We start from the raw sequence: 22,377 nt of genomic DNA, 5'->3' as shown, positions 1-22,377 counted from the left end.
CAAAAATAAAACAGTGATCATGGCTAAAGTATCAATAGGAGCGTTAACCATGTTTAATCATGAAGTGCAAGATTGGTTAGTGTTTAAAGAACGTTTGGAACAATGGTTTGTGGCCAACGATATAGACGCCACGGCTGACAAGGCCAAGTGTAAGCGTCGGGCTATCTTGTTGAGCAGTCTTACCGAGGGTTCTTATAAACTGCTGAGGGATTTAGCATTACCCAAAGTCGTGGGAACCCTAGAGTATGATGACCTTGTGAAACTTCTTGATAATCATTTAAAATCGGCAAAGTGCGGGTTTGCGGAGCGCAACAGATTCTACTCGTCGACTCAAAAACCTACAGAAAGTATGGCAGAATGGGTAGCACGCATTCGTGGATTAGCGGTCGACTGCGGCTTTTCTGCCACGACTTTAGATGAAACTCTTCGAGATCGCTTTGTACTCGGTATGACGCCGGGGCACGAGCGAGATAAGCTCTTCACCATGGATATGGAGAAATTGACCATCAGCAAGGCATTGGAAGTAGCGGAGAGGATTCAGTGTGCTCGGCAGGGCGCTGCACAAGCGTCGCCAGCGGCGTCGAGCACGCTGCCATGTCCCGACATGCCAGTGTACAAGATGGCGTCGGTCCCACGTAGCGCGAGGCCCGGCGGCGCAGGAGGCAGCTTCGGTAGCGGCAGCATAACACAAAAACCACAAGTGGTTTGCGCGGCTTGCGGTTATGAAGGACATGAGGCGGCTACATGCAAGTTTTCTCGTTATAAGTGCGGTAAATGCGGTTTAAAAGGTCACCTACGGCGTGTGTGTCCAGGCAAGAAAGTGTTTCGTCAGAATTATATCGATGGTGAATATGGTGATGTTGATGCTGATACTGGCGATGATGGTAAGCTTGTTGTGTATAATATTCGTTCTTCACGTGGTGAACCGATGATGGTGACGGTCCAGGTTGCGGAGTATGACCTAACTTTTGAGCTGGACACAGGTTCGGCGGTTACAATTATGCCAGACAAAATGTATGCCTCACATTTCAGTAACATACCGTTACGCCCGAACCACACAGTTCTAATTAGTTATAATGATAGCAACATTCCGATCCTAGGTACCCTCAACCTGCCCTTTACGTATGACGGTGAGACAGCTACATTACAGGTTTTCGTAGCACGAGATAACGGCCCATCTCTGTTAGGTAGAAATTTTATCGCGAAATTTAATTTGGAAATGGTGAGAGTAAAAAAATGTGAGGTAGAAAACATAATTGAAAAAGCAGAACGTATGTACCCGAAACTATTCACAGATGGTTTAGGTTGCTGTAAAAATGTTTACGTCGATTTGCATTTAAAACCAGAGGCCAAACCAGTATTTTTTAGATCACGACCTGTGCCGTTTGCATTAAGGCCAAAGGTCGAAACCGAGATAGATAGATTAGTTGATCTAGGGATCTTAGTACCAGTGCCATTTTCTGACTACGCAAGCCCTGTAGTGCCCGTTTTAAAACGAATTGGCAGTTGAAAAGTCATGCGTAATTAGGGGTCATAAGGTCGTGATTCCTACTATATGTCGTAACAAAATCCTAACGGAACTACATATTGGTCACTTAGGGTCTAATAAAATGAGAGCAGAGGCTCGGAGCCGGTTTTGGTGGCCGGGCATGTCTGCAGATATAGATAAGTTTGTTGCTTCGTGCGAAATATGTACTTCTTTACGACCTTCGCCCCCACGCGCCCCTCTCACACCCTGGCCGTTTCCGCCGCGCGCATTCCATCGAGTACATTTAGATTTTTTAGGGCCTTTAAATAATAGAATGTATTTAATTGTTATTGATGCATATTCAAAATGGCCTGAATGTTTTGATGTTTCAAACGGATATGGGTCTAAAGTAGTTATAGAAAAGATATGTGAGATAATGTCAAGGTTTGGGTTGTTTCACACCATATGTACTGACAATGGTACTTCTTTTATCTCAGCGGAATTTGAGGATTTTTGTTTGAGGAACGGAATCACTCATTTAACTTCTCCAACGTATAATCCGAGTAGCAACGGACAGGTTGAGGCTTATGTCAAAATAATAAAAAAAGCGCTGAAATCATTCATTTTGTCTGGGATTAATCCGAAATCATTCACTTGCAAAATGCACGAATTTCTGATGCGATACAGAAATTCAGTGCATAGCACAACCGGCAAGTCACCAGCAGAGGTCATTTTTGGCCACAAGTTAAGAAGTAGATTAGACACACTAGCTATGCATTGCCCAGTAACAGCTGACGCAGCACTCGAATGCGTTGTAAGAGAGAACCAGTTTTCGCAGTGTAAATACTACGGCGGTAAACGAGTTGTTAACTTTAAAGTGAACGATATAGTTTTAGTTAAAATGTACAGTGCACAAAAAAACTATTGGGCAAAGGGAACTATAATAGATCAGATGGGTAAAAGCTTGTACACGGTCAAGTTATGTGACTCTCACAGCATTATTAAAAGACATGCCAATCAACTGTTAAAACTAAAAGGGGAGGAAGTATCACGTGATTTGGCGACTCAACCAAGTACCTCTAAAATGGACCAGACCACATCAGAAATGCCTGCAATTATTTTGCCACTAGTACAACGGAACGACGTGACTCCAACTCAGCACGCTGATGCGCCGGTAACAGTGGTACCTGCTGAGGAGGAACAGGTATCCACTCCTATGACAGATGCGACTCCAATGGAACAAGGCAGCGACAGGTTTACGCATCACACGGAGCAGCAAATCGGAACCAGTGCGGGCGAAGGGACTGTGCCCCCACGCTCTGAGCAAACTGAGACTTACCAGGGAGGACCAACGCAAGAATCGGCCGGAGAAGACGCCGATCAGTTTGAGTCACCTATTTCGTCTCCATTAGCTGAGCTACCTCCCCCACGGAGAAAACGAAACGTTGTTAATTATAAACAATATTTTTAGGCTAAGGGTGGAGGGATGTTAGTATTAAGAGTGCGGCTACGACCGCATGCGAGTTAGTCGAATAGATACAACTACGCGAGACGCACGTCTTTCATTTTATTGCCCCGCCCCCGCACCCCCCACTAACAATTTTGCATTATTTTCGTCAGTAACCTTTAAAAGTAATCAACAGCACGTTATAGAAACATCGACAAAACAAAATAATGAAAATAAACCATAAACATTAAACAAGATATATTTACTAATCATATTAAATAAAAAATCAAACATGTATCATTTCAAAGCGAAATGAACTTGTACATTAAATAAGCAACATCAAACTTTTTTAATTCTTTAAAAATCGCAGTAATCAAAGGGTAACAAAAATTATAACTAAAGAGTGACAGTCGTCATTTAAATGTCATATACGTTTGCATTTACACATCTATCGATATAATATTGTTATTAAAGTAACTAAAACCGTAATCAACATTCATTAAAATCTAGTAAAGTAAGAAAAAAAAATTTAACAGCAAGATTAGTTTCATATCATTTTAACACTAGTTACTTTAAAATTGCACTTTAAGAGGCCGTTATCGATTTTAGTCGCAAAAATGTCAAATTGATAGATTATTATTAGATTAGATTATTTGTAAATTTCGTTAAGTTTGGACTGCTAAAAATGGTAATTTTGTATTATACATATCCTGTACTTCAACTTTAATAAACTACATTTTTGTTACTATAAATTTGAAGTAGTGTAAATGAAAGTTAGACGAAATCAATTTTCTCCAGAAATTACTTCAAAATAAGTGACAATTTCTCTGAAAATGGACTTAATTTCAACGTAATTTTGATACTTAAACAATCTACAACATTTGCTGAAACTGTTCTTATACATCATTTTGTATAATTTACTACCATAATTTATATGAATTTTTAAAAACTATCCCTTCTCGTCACCTATTACCGGGGACGCACGCTTGCGACCTCATTATTAAAAGGCAAGATGAAAAAACGTGCTAATAGAAACCAATACTTGTTATTTAGATATTACGTAACAAAAGGTGTACAATTCCAACGACTAAATCTATCAATTTAAAATTTTTGCTATAAAATCGTTACCGGGCTCTTAAGATAGGAGTTGGAATCAGGAACATGTCATCATCAGATCATTCTGTTAATTATATATAAAATAATTGCGTTTGTTAAATATCTAGGCGATTAATTAGAACGTTGCTTAGACATTCGTGAACGATATCTTGAACACAAGTAACCAGCGGTAGAAAATGTTCTTTCGCATTCTGCACTTGTCGGACACTACAGACTAAAACAAAGGACACTGAACATAGTAAGGCGGGTCGGGTAGGGATGGCGAGAAGGGAAAGGGTGAGGGATTAGCGACCACTCATTTGTCACAAAACATTGCTCCCTAAATAGTTCCTACTCTGACGAGATCATAAGATGCAGAAAAGTAAGTATTTTAAGTGTCTCTTCGTAATCGTAAACCGTAGTAATTGTTTTTTTTTTGTAAGTACGAAGACATAGATGGGCTAATTCAACAGGTTTTTACATTTTTATTTGCCTATACAACGTTCGGTAAATTCCCGGTTACGGCTGGAAATTACCGGTATTTTACCGACTGTAATATAGGGCAAATTACCGGGTAACCGGTTAACCGGTTAACCGGTTAGCATTCCCTAATCCTATATGTCTTACAAACGTTAATATTCATATGTAAACAATACTAATTCAAACGATACTATTAAACAATATACTAAAATAAACATAAATAACAATAAACTAAAATGATAAATGCAAAAACTTTATTTCCCTACTTATTATTTTATCCATAAAATTACATAAAAATAATATACATCAACAAAATAACTATACTATAAATAAGAAAGTTACAACTACTATAAATGAAAAAAATATATATATAAAAATGAAATGATATATAAACGAAATACCGTAAATAATTGTAACTTGTTATATTATTTATAACAAATACTCTGTGACTTGCGTTATAATAACCAATTGACTTCTCCATGCTAACTGGTTCGTAGTTCGTAGCTCGCCGACATTTGTCAGGCAACGAGTTCCCATTGCCCCGCTGACGGACGCATAATTGGAAAACCAATATAACGCGACTCACAATTCCTACTAACCGCGCTTAATTGGAAGTCACACAGATACTTGATGGCGTAAACTCACATGCGCTAGGTAAGCGCTGGGAATGCACCATAGTTACTTGTACGAGTTAAGTTATCCAAGTCGGCTAGTTAAGTATTTCTTATAACCCTAAAAACGACATATATAGGTTATGAATATGATCTGTCAGTGTCAAATGTGACATTTCACCAACCAACAACAAATTCAGGCCATATTCATAATCTGTTATTATAATCAGAATTATCTTTTAGCCTTACCACGAGTTTGACACTGGCATATTCGCTAGCATCTGCGTAACGTAACTTACTTTCTATGCACCTCGCTCGCACTGGCATATGTGTGTGTAAGTTACGCAGACACACAGACAGGTCACTTTAAAATTATCAATAAGTGATATAAGAATGAAATCATTACTGAATAAGTACTAAAAGGTATAGATATTTACGAACAATCGAGTGCTTGATCAGACTTCGTCACGCCCCACGGTCATGCTCGATATGTTATTAAAAAATTGTATGCAACCGTTAAAGATATCAATAATCATTTTTGAGAAGTAGTCAATAAATACGGCATATTATTATTTAAGCATACTCAAGCCATGATTCAAAGAAATACATATACATTCTTACACTTTTTTTTTCGCCTAACGCCTGGGGCGCCAAATCGTGTAATAAATAATTTCGTTCCAATAATTATTTAATACCTATAGATATGGATTTATCATGGCATAGTTATAAAATTATTTCATTTTATTTCAGGTTCCACCCATAAAAGTTCTAAGTAAAAGGATTATTTAAAACTACATGTTTTACGGACTCCCTTCCGATTTCTTAGCTACAAATTTTATGGAAAAATGGAAAATTCACCTCTTCCGGCAGGACTTGAACGTGCGACCTCTGCAATCCGCGCACTTCTGGTAGACTTCCGTAGATCAGTTGGTTAAGAGCGATGCACGGATTGCAGAGGTCGCAGGTTCAAGTCCTGCCGGAAGGGGTGATTTTTTTTTCATATTTCCTTTAACATTTAATTTCCCTTGATAAAAACTTTGCACATACAATGACATGAGGTATATCTAGGGCTGAAATTAGTTTGTATAGCTCCACCTTATAAAACAAATGAAATAGAGCTAAAACAAGTTTTGTATGAAAATCTTCAATTCGCTGTATTTTTTTAACTATAGTATTTGACATTACAGCTTGGGCGTGACGTTTGGGCTCCGCTTTACAGTCACAGGAAAAGATGTGCCGCACCTCCGATCTCCGACGGCGCACGGACCTCTTCTTCTTCTTCTTAATAACCTGTCGCTGCAACAATCATCTGTCCAGATGCTGTGGCCAATGATGAACTATTACGTTTTTATGGAGAATCAATCTTGCTGGAGACCCTGCGAATCCGCGCACTACGTCCGATCCGAACCCGTGAAAATATGGTCCGTAGTAGCCGTAGAACTATTTCTATGGTAAGTTACGCACTAGATCCGAAATAAATCGGATGGCGGAGATCGGATCTAGTGCGTAACTTACCATAGAAATAGTTCTACGGCTACTACGGACCATATTTTCACGGGTTCGGATCGGATTCGGATCGGACGTAGTACGAATCCGCCCTTAAACCTTCAAGAAAAGTCCGCCTATCTTGAAGTCCGGAAGCCTTCTGATGTTGTAGGTGTTCTTGGGCGATTCTAACTGTGTGCTCCTGCTCGTTTTCCTCCTATATCAAAAAAGTCACTGTTTGACTGCCATGCCTTAAAAATAGCCATTTCATCGAACGCCTGACTCAACACTTGCGTCGGCGCACAGTAATCACAGCTTTTTGGTAGCACTTGACCTCCACAAAACTCCAGACATTTCCAATGCGTCGTATGTCTCTAGTTTTTACTATAAACAACCGCCATTTCTTAACTTTATTTCTTACTATTCGTGCATTTTTTACCATCAATTTCGCCTAATTGGGTAACTAGACCATTTGAACTTTGATTGAACTAGATTTGGCGGATTTCCTTGGTCGCATCCTTGCTTACGGCGGTCAATTATAATTCACTATTAGTAATTGCGATTTTAATAAAAAATAAGTAATATTAATCACTGTGAAGAGCTTATAATTTTAAAATCCTAAAGTCCTGGGGGGCTAGCCAATCTGTATCTATCGCAATAATATGGAAAAGTGATAGAGAGAATGATAGCGTTTCGTTTCGTTTCCTGCAAATGTTTGTGATTTTGACTAGACCTTCTGTACTCACGAAATGAGCTTTAGGGGTAAATAGAAATAGAAATTATTTATTGTCATCAATACAATTTAGGGAATGCCTTATATTTGAATTTAATAATCATGTGAAAACATTTAACGAGAATTTGGTTAGAAATGAGACCTGTAGAGGAACAGCCGGACATACAATACTTATTTATTTTGTTTTACAAGGGGGCAAACCTTCCGAGAGAAACACAAAAATTTCACCACACCAACACGAGGAAAATACTATGTAATAACTTGAAATACCTTTTTTTTATACTACGTCGGTGGCAAACAAGCATACGGCCCGCCTGATGGTAAGCAGTCTCCGTAGCCTATGTACGCCTGCAACTCCAGAGGAGTTACATGCGCGTTGACGACCGTAACCCCGCCCCCCCTCGTTGAGCTCTTAGTTGACCTTTACCTTTAATACAAAACTCCTTAACTCACCAACTCTTTTTTTTTATTTAAGATTAGTAGTTAGGTTTAATATTATGTAATGTGATTTTTATTGATATAAACGGCTTTAAAATTAAATATTATTATTATTTGTATGTCTCTTACAAATTCTCGGGACCATGGGGTCCCGGGCATTTGGAAGGCGTGCGTGGGGCCGAAGCCAACACGTAGAGGCCCCTTGTAATAAGACAATTTACTCTAAAAGTAAAGTGACACCAACCGACGATTATCCCTGTTCACACTATAGCAGTGCACCCAAGGACAAGCCCCGGTTAGTGTAGGACTATTGTAAGAAAAAGGTACAAAAAGAAACCGGGCTATTGGGTTTAGTTGCTAGTGGACTGGTAACCGACTATGGAGGTGACTATGGCACCTACCCTGTTCATATGTTAAAAAACACGAAAAAATGGACAGGTGGTGACTCGTCGCCAACTCACAATATGGGTCCCCGAAAACGGCCGCTCATTATTATTATTATTACCAAAAAAATCAAATCCAAATAAACATAATTAAAATATAAAATTAAAATTCATCATTTGAAAGTCAATCCTACCAGCTAACATAAGGAAATAACTCAAAATTTTCATTTGATTACTTGGCCCCACATGTGGATAAAATGCGAATTTCTCATTAGTTTTTGAACAATCAAGTGGACCTTTACCAGTTGGTGTGGTGAAAAAGAATTTTTGCACAAGCTTTTCATTACGTCATACGTCTCTCTGTTTTACTATACACGAGTACTTCCGCCATTTTTTCTCAAGTTTATTTCGTTTCGTGTTTTTCGTGTTTTTTTTTTCATTAATTTCGCGTAATTGGGTAATTAGACCATTTGAACTTTGATTGAACTAGATTTGGCGGATTCCCTTGGTCGCATCCTTGCTTACGGCGGTCAATTATGATTCACTATTAGTAATTGCAATTTAAATGAAAAATAAGCAATATTAATCACTGTGAAAAGGTTATTTTAAGGCAATTAAATCCTTGTATTAGACCGAGGTGAATCGGATCACAGGGCGAATCGGGACAGACTAAAATAATTGTTATTGAAAATATTGCTTATAATCGTCGTCGCAGGCATTCACATTTATCTAAGGACGTCCCTTGCGGGCAATAAGAATGGGGCCAGTACACGAATTCGAGGCAATTTTGCAGTCTAACGCCACAACGCGATTGGTTGATGAGTTCGCTTCACGCGCTTGATTGGTCGCAACTAGTTGCGTTAGGATTGCACGATTGGCTCGAATTCGTGAGTGACACCACTGAACTAGCATTATTCTTAGTGCCCGTAAGTCCCGTCCTATGTCAATAGTCGCAGGCTAACAGAACCCCTAGTGTAAATTTATTCGATAGCGTGACGTGACGTACGTGTTTGCGTTAAGTCTCATTTTATACGGGATTTAGAAACAGCGCGCCAAGCGGGACGTTTTGGAAACTCATAATCCCATACAAAATTAGACTTAACGCAAACGCGTACGTCACGTCACGCTTTCCAATAAATGTACACTAGGGGTTCAGAAGACATGTACAGCGCAATTTTAGTGCACTCCTATCAATGCAATATATCAAATATCAACGGATTTTTTTATCATGATCCGATTCACCCTGTGGTCCGACTCGCTTCGGTCTACCTACTCGCGAAAACAGCTTTAGTCTAGGCCACCAACGCGCAACGCTTTTTAACCAACTTTAGTCTACCATTTTTATCACTTGTCACTGTGCCCGTCACTTTCGCGCTTACATACTTGTTAGAACGTGACAGGTATGGTGACAAATGATAAAGAGCTGACCATCTTAGCCCTACTGATCTAGTGTAACAGGGAGATGATTCCAAAGTTGTTAAATTTCTATAGGGAACGTTCTCAGAAACTTAAGCAATCATTGAAAAAATGTCATTTTATTAGATATTCTTTCTGTCTGTCTAATTAATTAGGTTACCTAGTTCTATTTCCCTTTAAAATGTCTTTGTAGTTTAACATGTAAAATGTATATTTATTTGTACAATAAGGAGTATTTACTTAGGTACTTAATATGTGATATACAAATAATATGAAAAGCGGTGGTGGATAGTGGATATGACGTCCGACTTTCAATCCGGAGGTCGCGGGTTCAAATCCTGGCTCGTACCAATGAGTTTTTCGGAACTTATGTACGAAATATCATTTGATATTTACCACTAGCTTTTCGGTGAAGGAAAACATCGTGAGGAAACCTGCATACATCTGAGAAGAAATTCAAAGGTGTATGTGAAGTCCCCAATCCGCATTGGGCTAGCGTGGGGACTATAGCCCGAGCCCTCTCGCACATGAGAGGAGGCCTGTGCCCAGCAGTGGGACGTATATAGGCTGAATTATTATTATTATGAATACTTCTTATTCAATTCCAAATAGAATCTTTCTGGATGGAAGGGTGCTTTAAATTGTCGTGTGAGTTTCCAGAAACTTCCGAGAATGTTCCAACATTTTTGAGAACGTTCTGCATCTTGCACATTGCTAACCTGAACTAACCTAATGAAGGTATGGCTTCAAGGAATTCCGTTGTATCGGCAATTTCGACACGTACAGTTTGAGCCTCGGAGGCTCGCCCAATCCGTGTTAATTTTAATGTTTCATCATTCATTCTCACGGGGGATCTTTTTGGTACAGCTTAAAACAGACAGAGCAAGCATAAGCATTTGCTGGAAAAAGTACAGCGAAGAGCAACTAAAATGGTTGCTTCACTGAAAAACAAGACATATGAAGAACGGCTTCAGGAATTAGGTCTTACAACATTGGAGGACAGAAGGAAGCGAGGCGATCTTATTGAGACATACAAAGTCTTGTCTGGACACTACAATGTTCCAAATATTAAAGACTTATACATATCAAGCCAGAATGTAAGGTTAAGAGGACACTCTAAAAAACTAGTCAAACCTCCATGTGCTAGCAACCCTAGGAAACACTTCTTGCCAAATCGTGTAGTAAATGTGTGGAACTCTCTACCAGAAACTGTTGTTAGTGCACCGTCAGTGAACTCTTTCAAAAATAGACTAGATACACATTTTAGAACATTAAAAAGTGCTAAATAAACACAAGTGCTGCGATATACACGCATCAGCTCCAAGAGCTGCTAGTGTATCAAATAAATAATAAAAAAATAATAATAATAATACTACAAACATCGGGTTCTGTTATGTGTTATTCCGTATAATATAGCTAGTAGCTAAAATGTGTTTTTGCATTACAATTAAATTATTATTTATGTATTATGTTTTAGCATACAGTGAAACTAGTTAACAGATGTCCCTTGATATGAATATGGTCGTGCACGATATACCTGCGCCCTTTTATAACAATTTTTATTTTGGTTTTGCACCTCTATTGAAATGCTATCGCATCCTGCGTATATAGAATTAAAAAAAAAACTTCTTACTTTGTCTTACTTTGACATTACCCAAACCCGCAATGCAAAGTATATAATACTTTATGCGTTGCGAATAATAATATATTTTTAATTTTAATGCCCTTCCTATCTTCTATGTGTTAATAAATTTATTTGATTAAGTTAAATTTGATTAAGAGTCACACACACCAAGCCACCACCATACAATCGAAGTTACGGTCTCATTTTAAAACGAAGCTGACATAAAATGTTATTTGACGTATATCTTTGACTGGTAGGTAGGTTCGTAGCTATAATTCCAATATGAACAGTTAGAATCAATAGTAGTGGATGAAAGAACGAGCCAAATGTATCTGCCATTCCGGATAACTTTCCCAAATATAGATAAATCTCTAAAACTCATGTTCAAAAGTATATCTATTTATAGAACAATTAAGTACTTTTTGTTAAGCTGTTACAGAATGGTAGACTATACCACACTATACGTTTGAAGCGTTGTTTGATCCGCTACTTCTCATGCTGATTATACAATAAAATTACCTACATTAAAAAAATTAAGTACCTACCTACTGTTGTACATACGTACATTCTATCATCTTTGTATATATGTAGCAATTTTTTCCAACTAGAACTAGTACCAGACAAAAAGATATTATTTTAAAATGAACTTAATTTCAAAATAATCAATTTAATTACTAATAAGTAAAATTATTATAATGTTGCTTTAAATACTAGGCTAAAATAGAGTAGAATAAGACTATTGTGTGCCCTTACAGGGTGTCATGAACAGACTTTATTTAATGTAACACCTATTATGTACATGACAATACAATATTGAATAAATTGAAATGTCCATGGCAGCAGCTCTTTGGTAGCATGTTTGTGTGACTATTAAGTGATCAAGTGAACTATCTTCCTCCACCATGTTCTGTGAGCATCGTGCACGGAATGCGTGCTAACATTAAAATTAAAACACTAGTGCACAGCATACCTGCCGGGTCACCTTGTAAAATAAACGGAATATAGGCAGTTTATATTCGGTTAGTAATTGCTAATCATTTTACGGGATGTTATGCCATTAATTGAGAAGTTTAGTGTGCCTTTCATTTAAGAGAGGCGGCATCTAACCGATAGGCCATTCGAGTTTTAGCAATTAAATCTCGTTCCTATATAGTAAACACCCCTATAATTCTCAGTGCTGCCGCATTTCGTGGCAGTTTTAAATATTCTGCCACGAAATGCTGGAACAATATACCGCCACCTATGAGGAAATTATTGTTAGTCTATTATTTTAAGATCAATTACAAAAAAAATATATTTTAAATTTGCAAAAACAAAAACGTTAACACAATTGACATCTTATAACTAAGATGCATTCAATGAAAAAATCGTCACTACTTTGAAAAAAACTCGTATCTTGTTTTGTCAGTCAAAAGAAAAATGTAGTAACTATGTATGGGACGCATATAAAGTTACTGCGTTTCAACTTTGAGTAGCAGTGTGAGATACGAGATTTATTCAAAGTAATGAAGAAAGTATGTCGTCCGTTACATTACATTTATCCTATGAAGAAATACAATTAATATATGGAAAAAAAAAAAAAAATAACATACAGTAGGTACTTTCGTACAGAAGTTTGATGTACTAGATCAGTGGTGAGCAAACTTTTTTCATGGCCGGCCAGAAAGCTTCAGACATTCAGCAAAAAAACATTTTTATTATTTTGCGGGTCATATACAAATTATTTTGAAAGGATTAAATTCCATCCATATTCCGGATAAAATTCTACCGCGGGCCGGAGCTGGCCCGCGGGCCGTACTTTGCCCATAATTGCACCATATTGCTTATTAAAATTTGAGTCACTGACTTTTGAAACCCCGGAAGCTTTAATCATAAACCTAGTAAATCTAATACAGGAAATGGACAATAATAAATAATTGATAGATTTGAACCAATGTAAGATTTTCTACCAGTTGCGGTGGAGACTGCACAGGACCTTGGGGTGAAGAGGCTTAGGAGTTGGTGTAGGAATTAGGTCGGTGACTTAGAGATAGGGTGATCCTCGCTCCGGATCGTACAGTCACCTGCAATAATGTGTTACACAACGAAGGCCGCAAAAATATCTGACTGGATCTTATTTGTACAGCCATAAGCGCGTGTCAAATATTTTTGCGGCCTATGAGCAGAGGGCCTACCGCGAAACACGTTCGACGTGTTGCCTCTCTGTCGCACTTATAAATTCGTACGTAAGTATAACAGAGAGGCAGCACGTCGAACGTGGTTCGCGGTAGGCCCTCAGTAACCTAACAAATCTCCTTGGCATCTCAAGACGGCAACGTTGCTAGTGACATGGGGACGTTTGGACCGGCTACGGTCCGGGGTGGCACTATAGCCTAGTTGAATTTAGTGATTAAGTTTAACAAAGCCTATTGCGGATTACATCAACAATATTAAATAATAAATAAATAAAATAAGAACGCCATTTATTCCATAACCAAAAACAACATAACTTTATGTATCAGAATGAAAAAAGTTCCTTTAATCTATTTTTTTTTATTATAATTATATAATTTAGTTAGGAAACGGGTAAAGGCCTGCTCCTCTTGCCATCTTTTCCTGTTTTGCGCAATATTGGGCCACTTTTTATCTATTTCCCGGAGTTCATCGGACCACCTGGCTAAACAATATTAATGAGCAAAAAACAAAGGAATTAATCACAAGGCTAACTATCAAGATGGCCCTTGAACCGGTAGTCCTCATAAGATGTCACACTGATACGATCTTGAAGAAATATCCCTTTTGAAACTCACAGATCAGTATCGATCGGTGTGATATCTAATGAGCATTGTTCGAATTAGGTCGTTACTCGTAATCTTGTATGTACCTGTAATTATACTAGGTGACAACTATTAGGACAATATCCAGTAGGACATTTACGTTATAACCCATTTTAAACAAATCACTCTGTATATCAGTTTAAATGCTTATGACTAAAATAGGATTCCATTCATCGGATGCAATAATTACATTAAGCATTTAACGATTATGAGAATAAATGTTAAATCTTAGAGCATTTAACTAACCGGAGTCGTCTTTAAGAGCTTACCCCTCTGTCGAAAACCTCGGCCAATGGTCAAATGTATTCTATGGACTGACGATGACGTTCATCTGACATAGGGCTAACATACAATTACACGATACGACGTCGTATCGTGGGACGATGCGACGTCGTATCACGTCGCGACGCCGTAAGTGTAACGTTGCGGCGTCGTACCGTGGCACGATTCGGTGTCGTCTCACAGCACAATACGACGTCGTAGCACGTTGCGACAACGTATCGTGGAAACCTACGATGTAAACCGTAAATGTTTATAGCATTAAAGAAAGAGACAAACTTATGTTCAAATCGAGGAGAGCGACACGCACAAAGACACACGGATTGCGAACATAGATTAACATAGCAGACGTATCATGCTAAATTGCTTATTAGTTTATTAATGTTAAGTATTTATATGTACAACTTCATATTTGACCGCGGCCGGCAAAACGTCGTAATTTGTCGCTTGCCATAAGGAAGCCTCGTCAGGTTGTTCGTATAACGATACAAGCAAATCTCGTCCTTATGGCAAGCGACAATGTGGGATTCGCTTAGGAAATAAAAATGTTTTAATATGTTTTATGATCATTAACTATTTAAATTAATTATATCATACGCCAATTAGTTATCTCACAGTATATCGGTAAATCAAGAAAATACTCTGTATGTGTACAATTGTTACTCTATATTCAGAAAAGCAAACCTAATAATAGTAACAAACATTCATCTTACATTTACATAATGAAATGTGAAAAATATTTACTTTGGTAATGAGTAGGTAAGTATATTATTAGTCTTTTACAGTATAGAACTAAACTAAAAGTATTTCCACCTTGTTTCAATCATTTTATTCTCTGGCATTTTTATTTCTTAAATGAGTTTTAGGCTTGGCACAAACTCAGCTGTTTTGGCGCGGTTTGTTAATGAGACGCCGTTATTAGAACTCAACCTCTTTTGTTTCGGATTTCCTTCGAGTGCGCGTTGGACTTTAACTATGACGCGAAAGTGCGATTATTTTAATAATCTCTCCACCATCTCTTTTACGCCTTTTGCGGTAACGAGACTTAACGTCGTATTATGCTACGACATGACGTCGTATCGTCCCACGACGCGGCGCTGCAACGTGACACGACGTCGTATCGTGCTGTGAGACTACATCGTATTGTGCCGGAGCACAACGTCGTATCGTGCCGCGGCACGACACCGCAACGTTACACGACGTCGCAACGTGGCACGAGGTCACATCGTCCCACGTTGCGACGTCGTATCGTGTAATTGTGTGTTGGCCCATAGTTATTTGTACAAATAGCCATACATTTGACGTGCCCCTCTCCCCCAAAAATCAGCACACTGTTTTGTACAGAAAATTACAGACAAAGCGTCTCTAGTTGGTTAAATGCTATAAGGTTTTAACGCAGGTATATTTTATTGGTATTAAAAGTAATTAGAATGATGAAATCTAAAGAGAATGTATCATTTCCAAATCATCGGATAGTTTCTTGATGTTCACATCCACTTTTTTTTATAGTGACATTCTTACACAAATTGACTAAGTCCCACGGTGAGCTCAAGAAGGCTTGTGTAGTGGGTACTTAGACAATGATATATATAATATACAAATACTTAAATACATAGAAAACGTCCATGACTCAGCAACTAATATACTTATCACACAAATCATGCCCTTACCGGGATTCGAACCCAGGACCATCGGCTTCGTAGGCAGGGTCACTACCCACTAGGCCATACCGGTTGTCAAATTGTTTTCTTCTAGGTAATAACGAGTCCTACGAACCTACATAGCCGCCGACATACAGTCTAAAGTGGCCCACTAATTACCAGTTCGCCGGACGATATCGGCCTATCAGTTATTAGCGATTGACACCTTTTGCGAATAACAGACAGGCCGATATTCGCCGGCGAACTGGTAATCAGTGGGCCTCTTTAGTTACGCTTTCATTTTAAAACGACTTGGCAGAATAACATTATATCTATGTCTATAATTCATTTTCTTTGCTAGGTATTAAATTAAATTAAATTAAATAAACATTTATTTCAGAATTATTTCCATATTATATTATATTATAATAGTAACTTATTACCTAATAAACTAAACCTATATTAATAACTATTTTATTTTATAATGTAGTATACTATCTCGATTATTATGGGCATGTAGGCTGCTCCAGTACTGCCAGAAAGCGCCATCTACCCTGTCCGCGACTGTGGCAAAGAGACTGTTGTCATCACAATACACATTAATAAATAGTCGATGAACCCAGGATCATCGACTTCACAGGCAGGGTCACCACCCACTAGGCCAGTTCGGTCGTATAAATGTTGATGAAAACCAGTTGCGTGGTTGTAGCAAGGTAGACAGACAGCAGACAGCCACAGCGGGGGTCTTTTGTTTTATCATAGGAATCTAATGGACTATTTGACCCTCTCACCTTGTATCACGTGATGACAGGGTCAGAAGAGTATGGGTGTGGTCAGAATATACCTATGCGGTGGGTGTGTTTCATAATTCATTTCATATAGAGAATTAATAAAGACTATAGCTCTTTTTTGTTCGTAACTTAGTCTGCGTGGAATTAGTCATTTGCTTTTCACTCCCTTAAGAGCCCTTAATCCTTGGAGCGTTCTCCGATTTCACGAAATAACGCTCGATAGATGGCGTTGGCGCTCGGTACGCGAGCGCCGGCAACGCGACGCGCGTTTCAATGCAGACTAGAATAATCTTGATAGTTTTCAATATAATTACAAGCAACATTAATTTTAGTGTCATATGATATCATATGGGCACTCTTTATTTTATTGTATATGCACAGTAGTTTTTTTTTTATGTACACTACTACCAAGTGTACAGACTACAGAGTGTACTATATATATAACCCTTGCTCTTTATTCTGTCTCTTTCACACCAATGGAAAATGAAGAAGTTACTAAATGACTGCAGGTATAAATAAAGTATATTAGTGCGATAGAGAGACAGATAGTGTTTCGTTGTCGTATCGTAAACGATTGGCATGTTGGCCACACACTTGCTTAGTGCCTAGCCAAAATACCAATCGTTTGCGTATATTAGTGCGATAGAGAGAGAGTAGTGTTTCGTTGTCGTATCGTAAACGATTGGCATGTTGGCTACGCACCCATGATACCTAGCCAAGAAGCCAATCGATTGCGCATATTAGTGCGATAGAGAGACAGATAGTGTTTCCTTGTCGTATCGTAAACGTTTGGCATGTTGGCTACGCACCCATGCTGCCCAGCCAAGATGCCAATCGTTTGTGCATATTAGTACGAGAGAGAGACAGATAGTGTTTCGTTGTCGTATCGATTGGCATGGTGGCTACGCACCCATGCTGCGTAGTCAAGATGCCAATCGTTTGCGCACATTAGTGCTATAGAGTTTCAGTGTTATTTGAAATCACGTTAGGGTTTGTATTATTATTTTTGACCCGAATGAAGTCCATCCAGGTTCTTATGATGGAGTCAGGAGTTGGTCACCAGAACTCCTAATCTACTACCGCGCGGACTGTAATTATGCTAAGCTTGAGACTGTAAAGGAACACACCTACCTTGGACTAAAAATAGACCAGAAGTTCAACTGGAATCCACATATTAATCATGTTTGTAACAAACTTAGAGCTATCTTGTCAAAATTATTTGTACTTAAAAACAAAGTTCCCTACACTACATTAAGACTTTTGTACATGTCAATGGCCGATTCAGTCATAAGTTACGGTTTGGAGAGCTTTGGAAGAACATATAAAACATATCTAAACGACATTTACAACCTACAATTACGTCTACTTAAAACGATTGTACCTACAAAAATCAAATATAAATTCAAAGATAACTATGAAAATCTATTCAAATACTGTAAAGTGCTAACTGTATATGAAAAAGTTGATCTAGCCATTGTAACTCAATACTATAATCATATAACAGAATTAAGAAAAAAAACACGACCTGCGCGATTACGTAACTTAGCCAACCTCCCGACATTTGAAGTTGCAAAAACAAACAATGTATACGGGCAAAGAGTGTGGAAGTGCATGTTACCGAGTATCTTGAATAGATTTCCACAGGAATTATTAAAACTTATAGAAGGACGAACAAGTGGACAAGCTAGAAATATGATTAAAAAATACTTTATTAAAATAAGAGGGCAGTCTACCGAAATCATTTAATTAGATGACCTATGTACCTAAAACTAATAATAATTAAAATGTATAAATATTTCATATAGACTCCTTAACTCAAAAAATCTTTTGAATTTAAGATTAGTAGTTAAGTTTAAGATTACGTAATGTGATTTTTTTTATTGAAATAAACAGCTGAAATTTTAAAATTTTTTTTTTTTTTTTTTACTCATTATAATTCCATCGTGCTTGGGCTCAAAAGATTTGCCCTGACGAACACCATCGATCTAGATGAGGTCCAGGGTCTCATGACGGAGTCAGGAGTTGGTCACCAGAACTCCCCAGAACTCCTAATCTACTCATCATAACTCCATCGAGTTTGGGCTCAATAGATTTACCCTGATGAGCACCATCAATCTAGATGAAGTCCAGGGTCTCATGATGGAGTCAGGAGTAGGTCACTAGAACTCCTAATCTACTCATTATAATTCCATCGTATTCGAGCTCAATAGATTTGCCCTGACGAGTACCATCGATCTAAATGAAGTCCAGGGTCTCATGATGGAGTCAGGAGTTGGTCACCAGAACTCCTAATCTACTCATTATAATTCCATCGTGTTTGGGCTCAAAAGATTTGCCCTGACGAGTACCATCGATCTAGATGAAGTCCAGGGTCTCATGATGGAGTCAGGAGTTGGTCACCATAATTCCTAATCTACTCATCATAACTCCATCGTGTTTGGGCTCAATAGATTTGCCCTCACGAGCACCATCAATCTAGATGATGTCCAGGGTCTCATGATGGAGTCAGGAGTTGTTCACTAGAACTCCTAATCTACTCATTATAATTCCATCGTGTTTGGGCTCAAAAGATTTGCCCTGACGAGTACCATCGATCTAGATGAAGTCCAGGGTCGCATGATGGAGTCAGGAGTTGGTCACCATAATTCCTAATCTACTCATCATAACTCCATCGTGTTTGGGCTCAATAGATTTTCCCTCACGAGCACCATCAATCTAGATGATGTTCAGGGTCTCATGATGGAGTCAGGAGTTGTTCACTAGAACTCCTAATCTACTCATTATAATTCCATCGTGTTTGGGCTCAAAAGATTTGCCCTGACGAGTACCATCGATCTAGATGAAGTCCAGGGTCTCATGATGGAGTCAGGAGTTGGTCACCAGAACTCGTAATCTATTTATCATAACTCCATCGTGTTTGGGCTCAATAGATTTACTCTGACAAGCACCATCAAATTACCATTATGATGAATAGATTAGGAGTTCTGGTGACCAACTCCTGACTCCATCATGAGACCCTGGACTTCATCTAGATCGATGGTACTCGTCAGGGCAAATCTTTTGAGCCCAAACACGATGGAGTTATGATGAATAGACTAGGAGTTCTAGTGACCAACTCCTGACTCCATCATGAGACCCTGGACCTGATCTAGATTGATGGTGCTCGTCAGGGCAACTCTATTGAGCCCATACACGATGGAGTTATGATGAGTAGATTAGGAGTTCTGGTGACCAACTCCTGACTCCATCATGAGACCCTGGACCTCATCTAGATCGATGGTGCTCGTCAGGGCAAATCTTTTGAGCCCAAACACGTTGGAATTATAATGAGTAGATTAGGAGTTCTAGTGACCACCTCCTGACTCCATCATGAGACCCTGGACTTTATCTAGATTGATGATGCTCGTCAGGGCAAATCTATTGAGCCCAAACACGATGAGGTTATGATGAGTAGTTTAGGAGTTCTGGTGACCAACTCCTGACTCCATCATGAGACCTTGGACCTCATCTAGATCGATGGTGTTCATCAGGGCAAATCTATTGAGCCCAAACACGATGGAGTTATGATGAGTAGATTAGGAGTTCTGGTGACCAACTCCTGACTCCATCATGAGACCCTGGACCTCATCTAGATCGATGGTGCTCATCAGGGCAAATCTTTTGAGCCCAAACACGTTGGAATTATAATGAGTAGATTAGGAGTTCTAGTGACCAACTCCTGACTCCATCATGAGACCCTGGACTTTATCTAGATTGATGATGCTCGTCAGGGCAAATCTATTGAGCCCGAACACGATGAGGTTATGATGAGTAGATTAGGAGTTCTGGTGACCAACTCCTGACTCCATCATGAGACCCTGGGCCTCATCTAGGTCGATGGTGTTCATCAGGGCAAATCTATTGAGCCCAAACACGATGGAGTTATGATGAGTAGATTAGGAGTTCTGGTGACCAGCTCCTGACTCCATCATGAGACCCTGGACCTCATCTAGATTGATGGTGCTCGTCAGGGCAACTCTATTGAACCCAAACACGATGGAATTATGATGAGTAGATTAGGAGTTCTGGTGACCAGCTCCTGACTCCATCATGAGACCCTGGACCTCATCTAGATTGAAGGTGCTCGTCAGGGCAACTCTATTGAGCCCAAACACGATGGAGTTATGATGAGTAGAGTAGGAGTTCTGGTGACCAACTCCTGACTCCATCATGAGACCCTGGACCTCATCTAGATCGATGGTGTTCGTCAGGGCAAATCTTTTGAGCCCAAACACGATGGGATTATAATTAGTAGATTAGGAGTTCTGGTGACCAACTCCTGACTCCATCATGAGAACTTGGACTTCATCCGGGTCAAAAATAATAATGCAAACCCTAACGTAATTTCAAGTGAAAATGCGTTTTTCAGAAAATCGCAGCCAAATAGCACTAGACCTTACTCATAGTGTTGTGTTCCTACCGGTGAGTAAGGTTGCCAGAGCTCAACGAGGGGCGGGAGGGGGTTAGGGTCGGCAACGCGCATGTAACTCCTCTGGAGTTGCAGGCGTACATATGCGGGCCGTATGCTTGTTTGCCACCGACTTAGTATTAAAAAAAAGTAACACTGAAAATCCATCAATAAGCGAGTCTGTTAGGCATACTGTAAAAAATGAACTTTTATTAAGATTTTCTAATCGCAGTATATAGCACTTCTCGGAACTCCGTAGCTGATTACGATCGCAACGAATGCCTGACAATCGAGCACAGGTCCGTCCTCTAAGCGCGCTCCGCGCGGACTGAGAGCGGGGCGTCGCTGCTGCGTGATTTATACGTGTTTTAAAAAAATATAAATTTATGGCAATGTAGGTCCCATAGTTACGATTTTTTTTTATAGGTTAACATAAAGTTACAGTTTGCTATAATATTATTTTTAAAGCAAAATATGCGTACAATTTGCGGAAATAAAATATAATAAAACCCTGTTTTCGCCAAAAAAATGAAGAAAACTCGGAAGGTATTTTATCAGTTTTTTCAAATGAATCTTCGATTGTTAATCATTCCAGCCCCTCGTACGAGATATGTTGAATCAAATTGTAGTCATTCATGTACCAAATGATTCTTGTTTATAGCAAAATTGAGAACCGAAACGCCACATCTCACTGCAAAATTTGGAAAAGACTCCCAAAAAACCTCATTAAAAAAGAGGTTTAAAAGAGAAAATGAAAATTTGAACTGTTGGAGCCCCTAGTTTAGGAAACGATTATTTAAGTACGTTATCAGTTTTTGAATAAATACTAATAGTTACGTCGTAATCTTGAATAAAAAAGGAAGCATTTTACAAAATACGCTCGTCTGTAGGAATAAGGACTCTTAATGGCTAAAAATGCATAAAATTTTTTCTTACGAAAAGTTAAATAATAGAAGTCTCAAAGTCGATTTTTTAAGATATTATTGATTCCCTTTACAAACTTCCACCCCTCTTTTTACGGGATAATTTCGTGGATAAAAAACTATTTTACATCCTTCCCCACAACTCAAACTATGTATATACCAAAATTACAGCTAAATTGGTGCAGAGGTTTAAGCGTGAAGAAGTATTTAACATACAGACAGAAACACAATGTTAGTATGGATTTACTATGGCCTTTTTATCTTTTTAGTGCTTGGTACATTAAAAGGATAGGCCGCGGCC

General features: G+C 38.7%; 1 protein-coding gene across 1 annotated transcript; it reads left to right on the top strand.

The window, feature by feature from the left end:
• LOC133527783 (uncharacterized) lies at positions 1-3,020 on the top strand. Its single transcript, XM_061864949.1, has 2 exons — positions 1-884; positions 2,298-3,020. The coding sequence occupies exons 1-2, from the start codon at positions 20-22 to the stop codon at positions 2,309-2,311; spliced, it is 879 nt and encodes a 292-aa protein (XP_061720933.1). The 5' UTR covers positions 1-19; the 3' UTR covers positions 2,312-3,020.
• Positions 3,021-22,377: the final 19,357 nt, after the last annotated feature.

Source organism: Cydia pomonella, chromosome 18 (genome assembly GCF_033807575.1).
Source record: "Cydia pomonella isolate Wapato2018A chromosome 18, ilCydPomo1, whole genome shotgun sequence".
Classification (NCBI taxonomy): domain Eukaryota; kingdom Metazoa; phylum Arthropoda; class Insecta; order Lepidoptera; family Tortricidae; genus Cydia; species Cydia pomonella.
This window is presented reverse-complemented; position numbering and strand designations above follow the sequence as displayed.

What these genes read in the sequence shown, in the direction of transcription:
- LOC133527783 (XM_061864949.1), top strand. Translation starts at nt 20, where the DNA reads ATGGCTAAAGTATCAATAGGAGCGTTAACCATGTTTAATCATGAAGTG.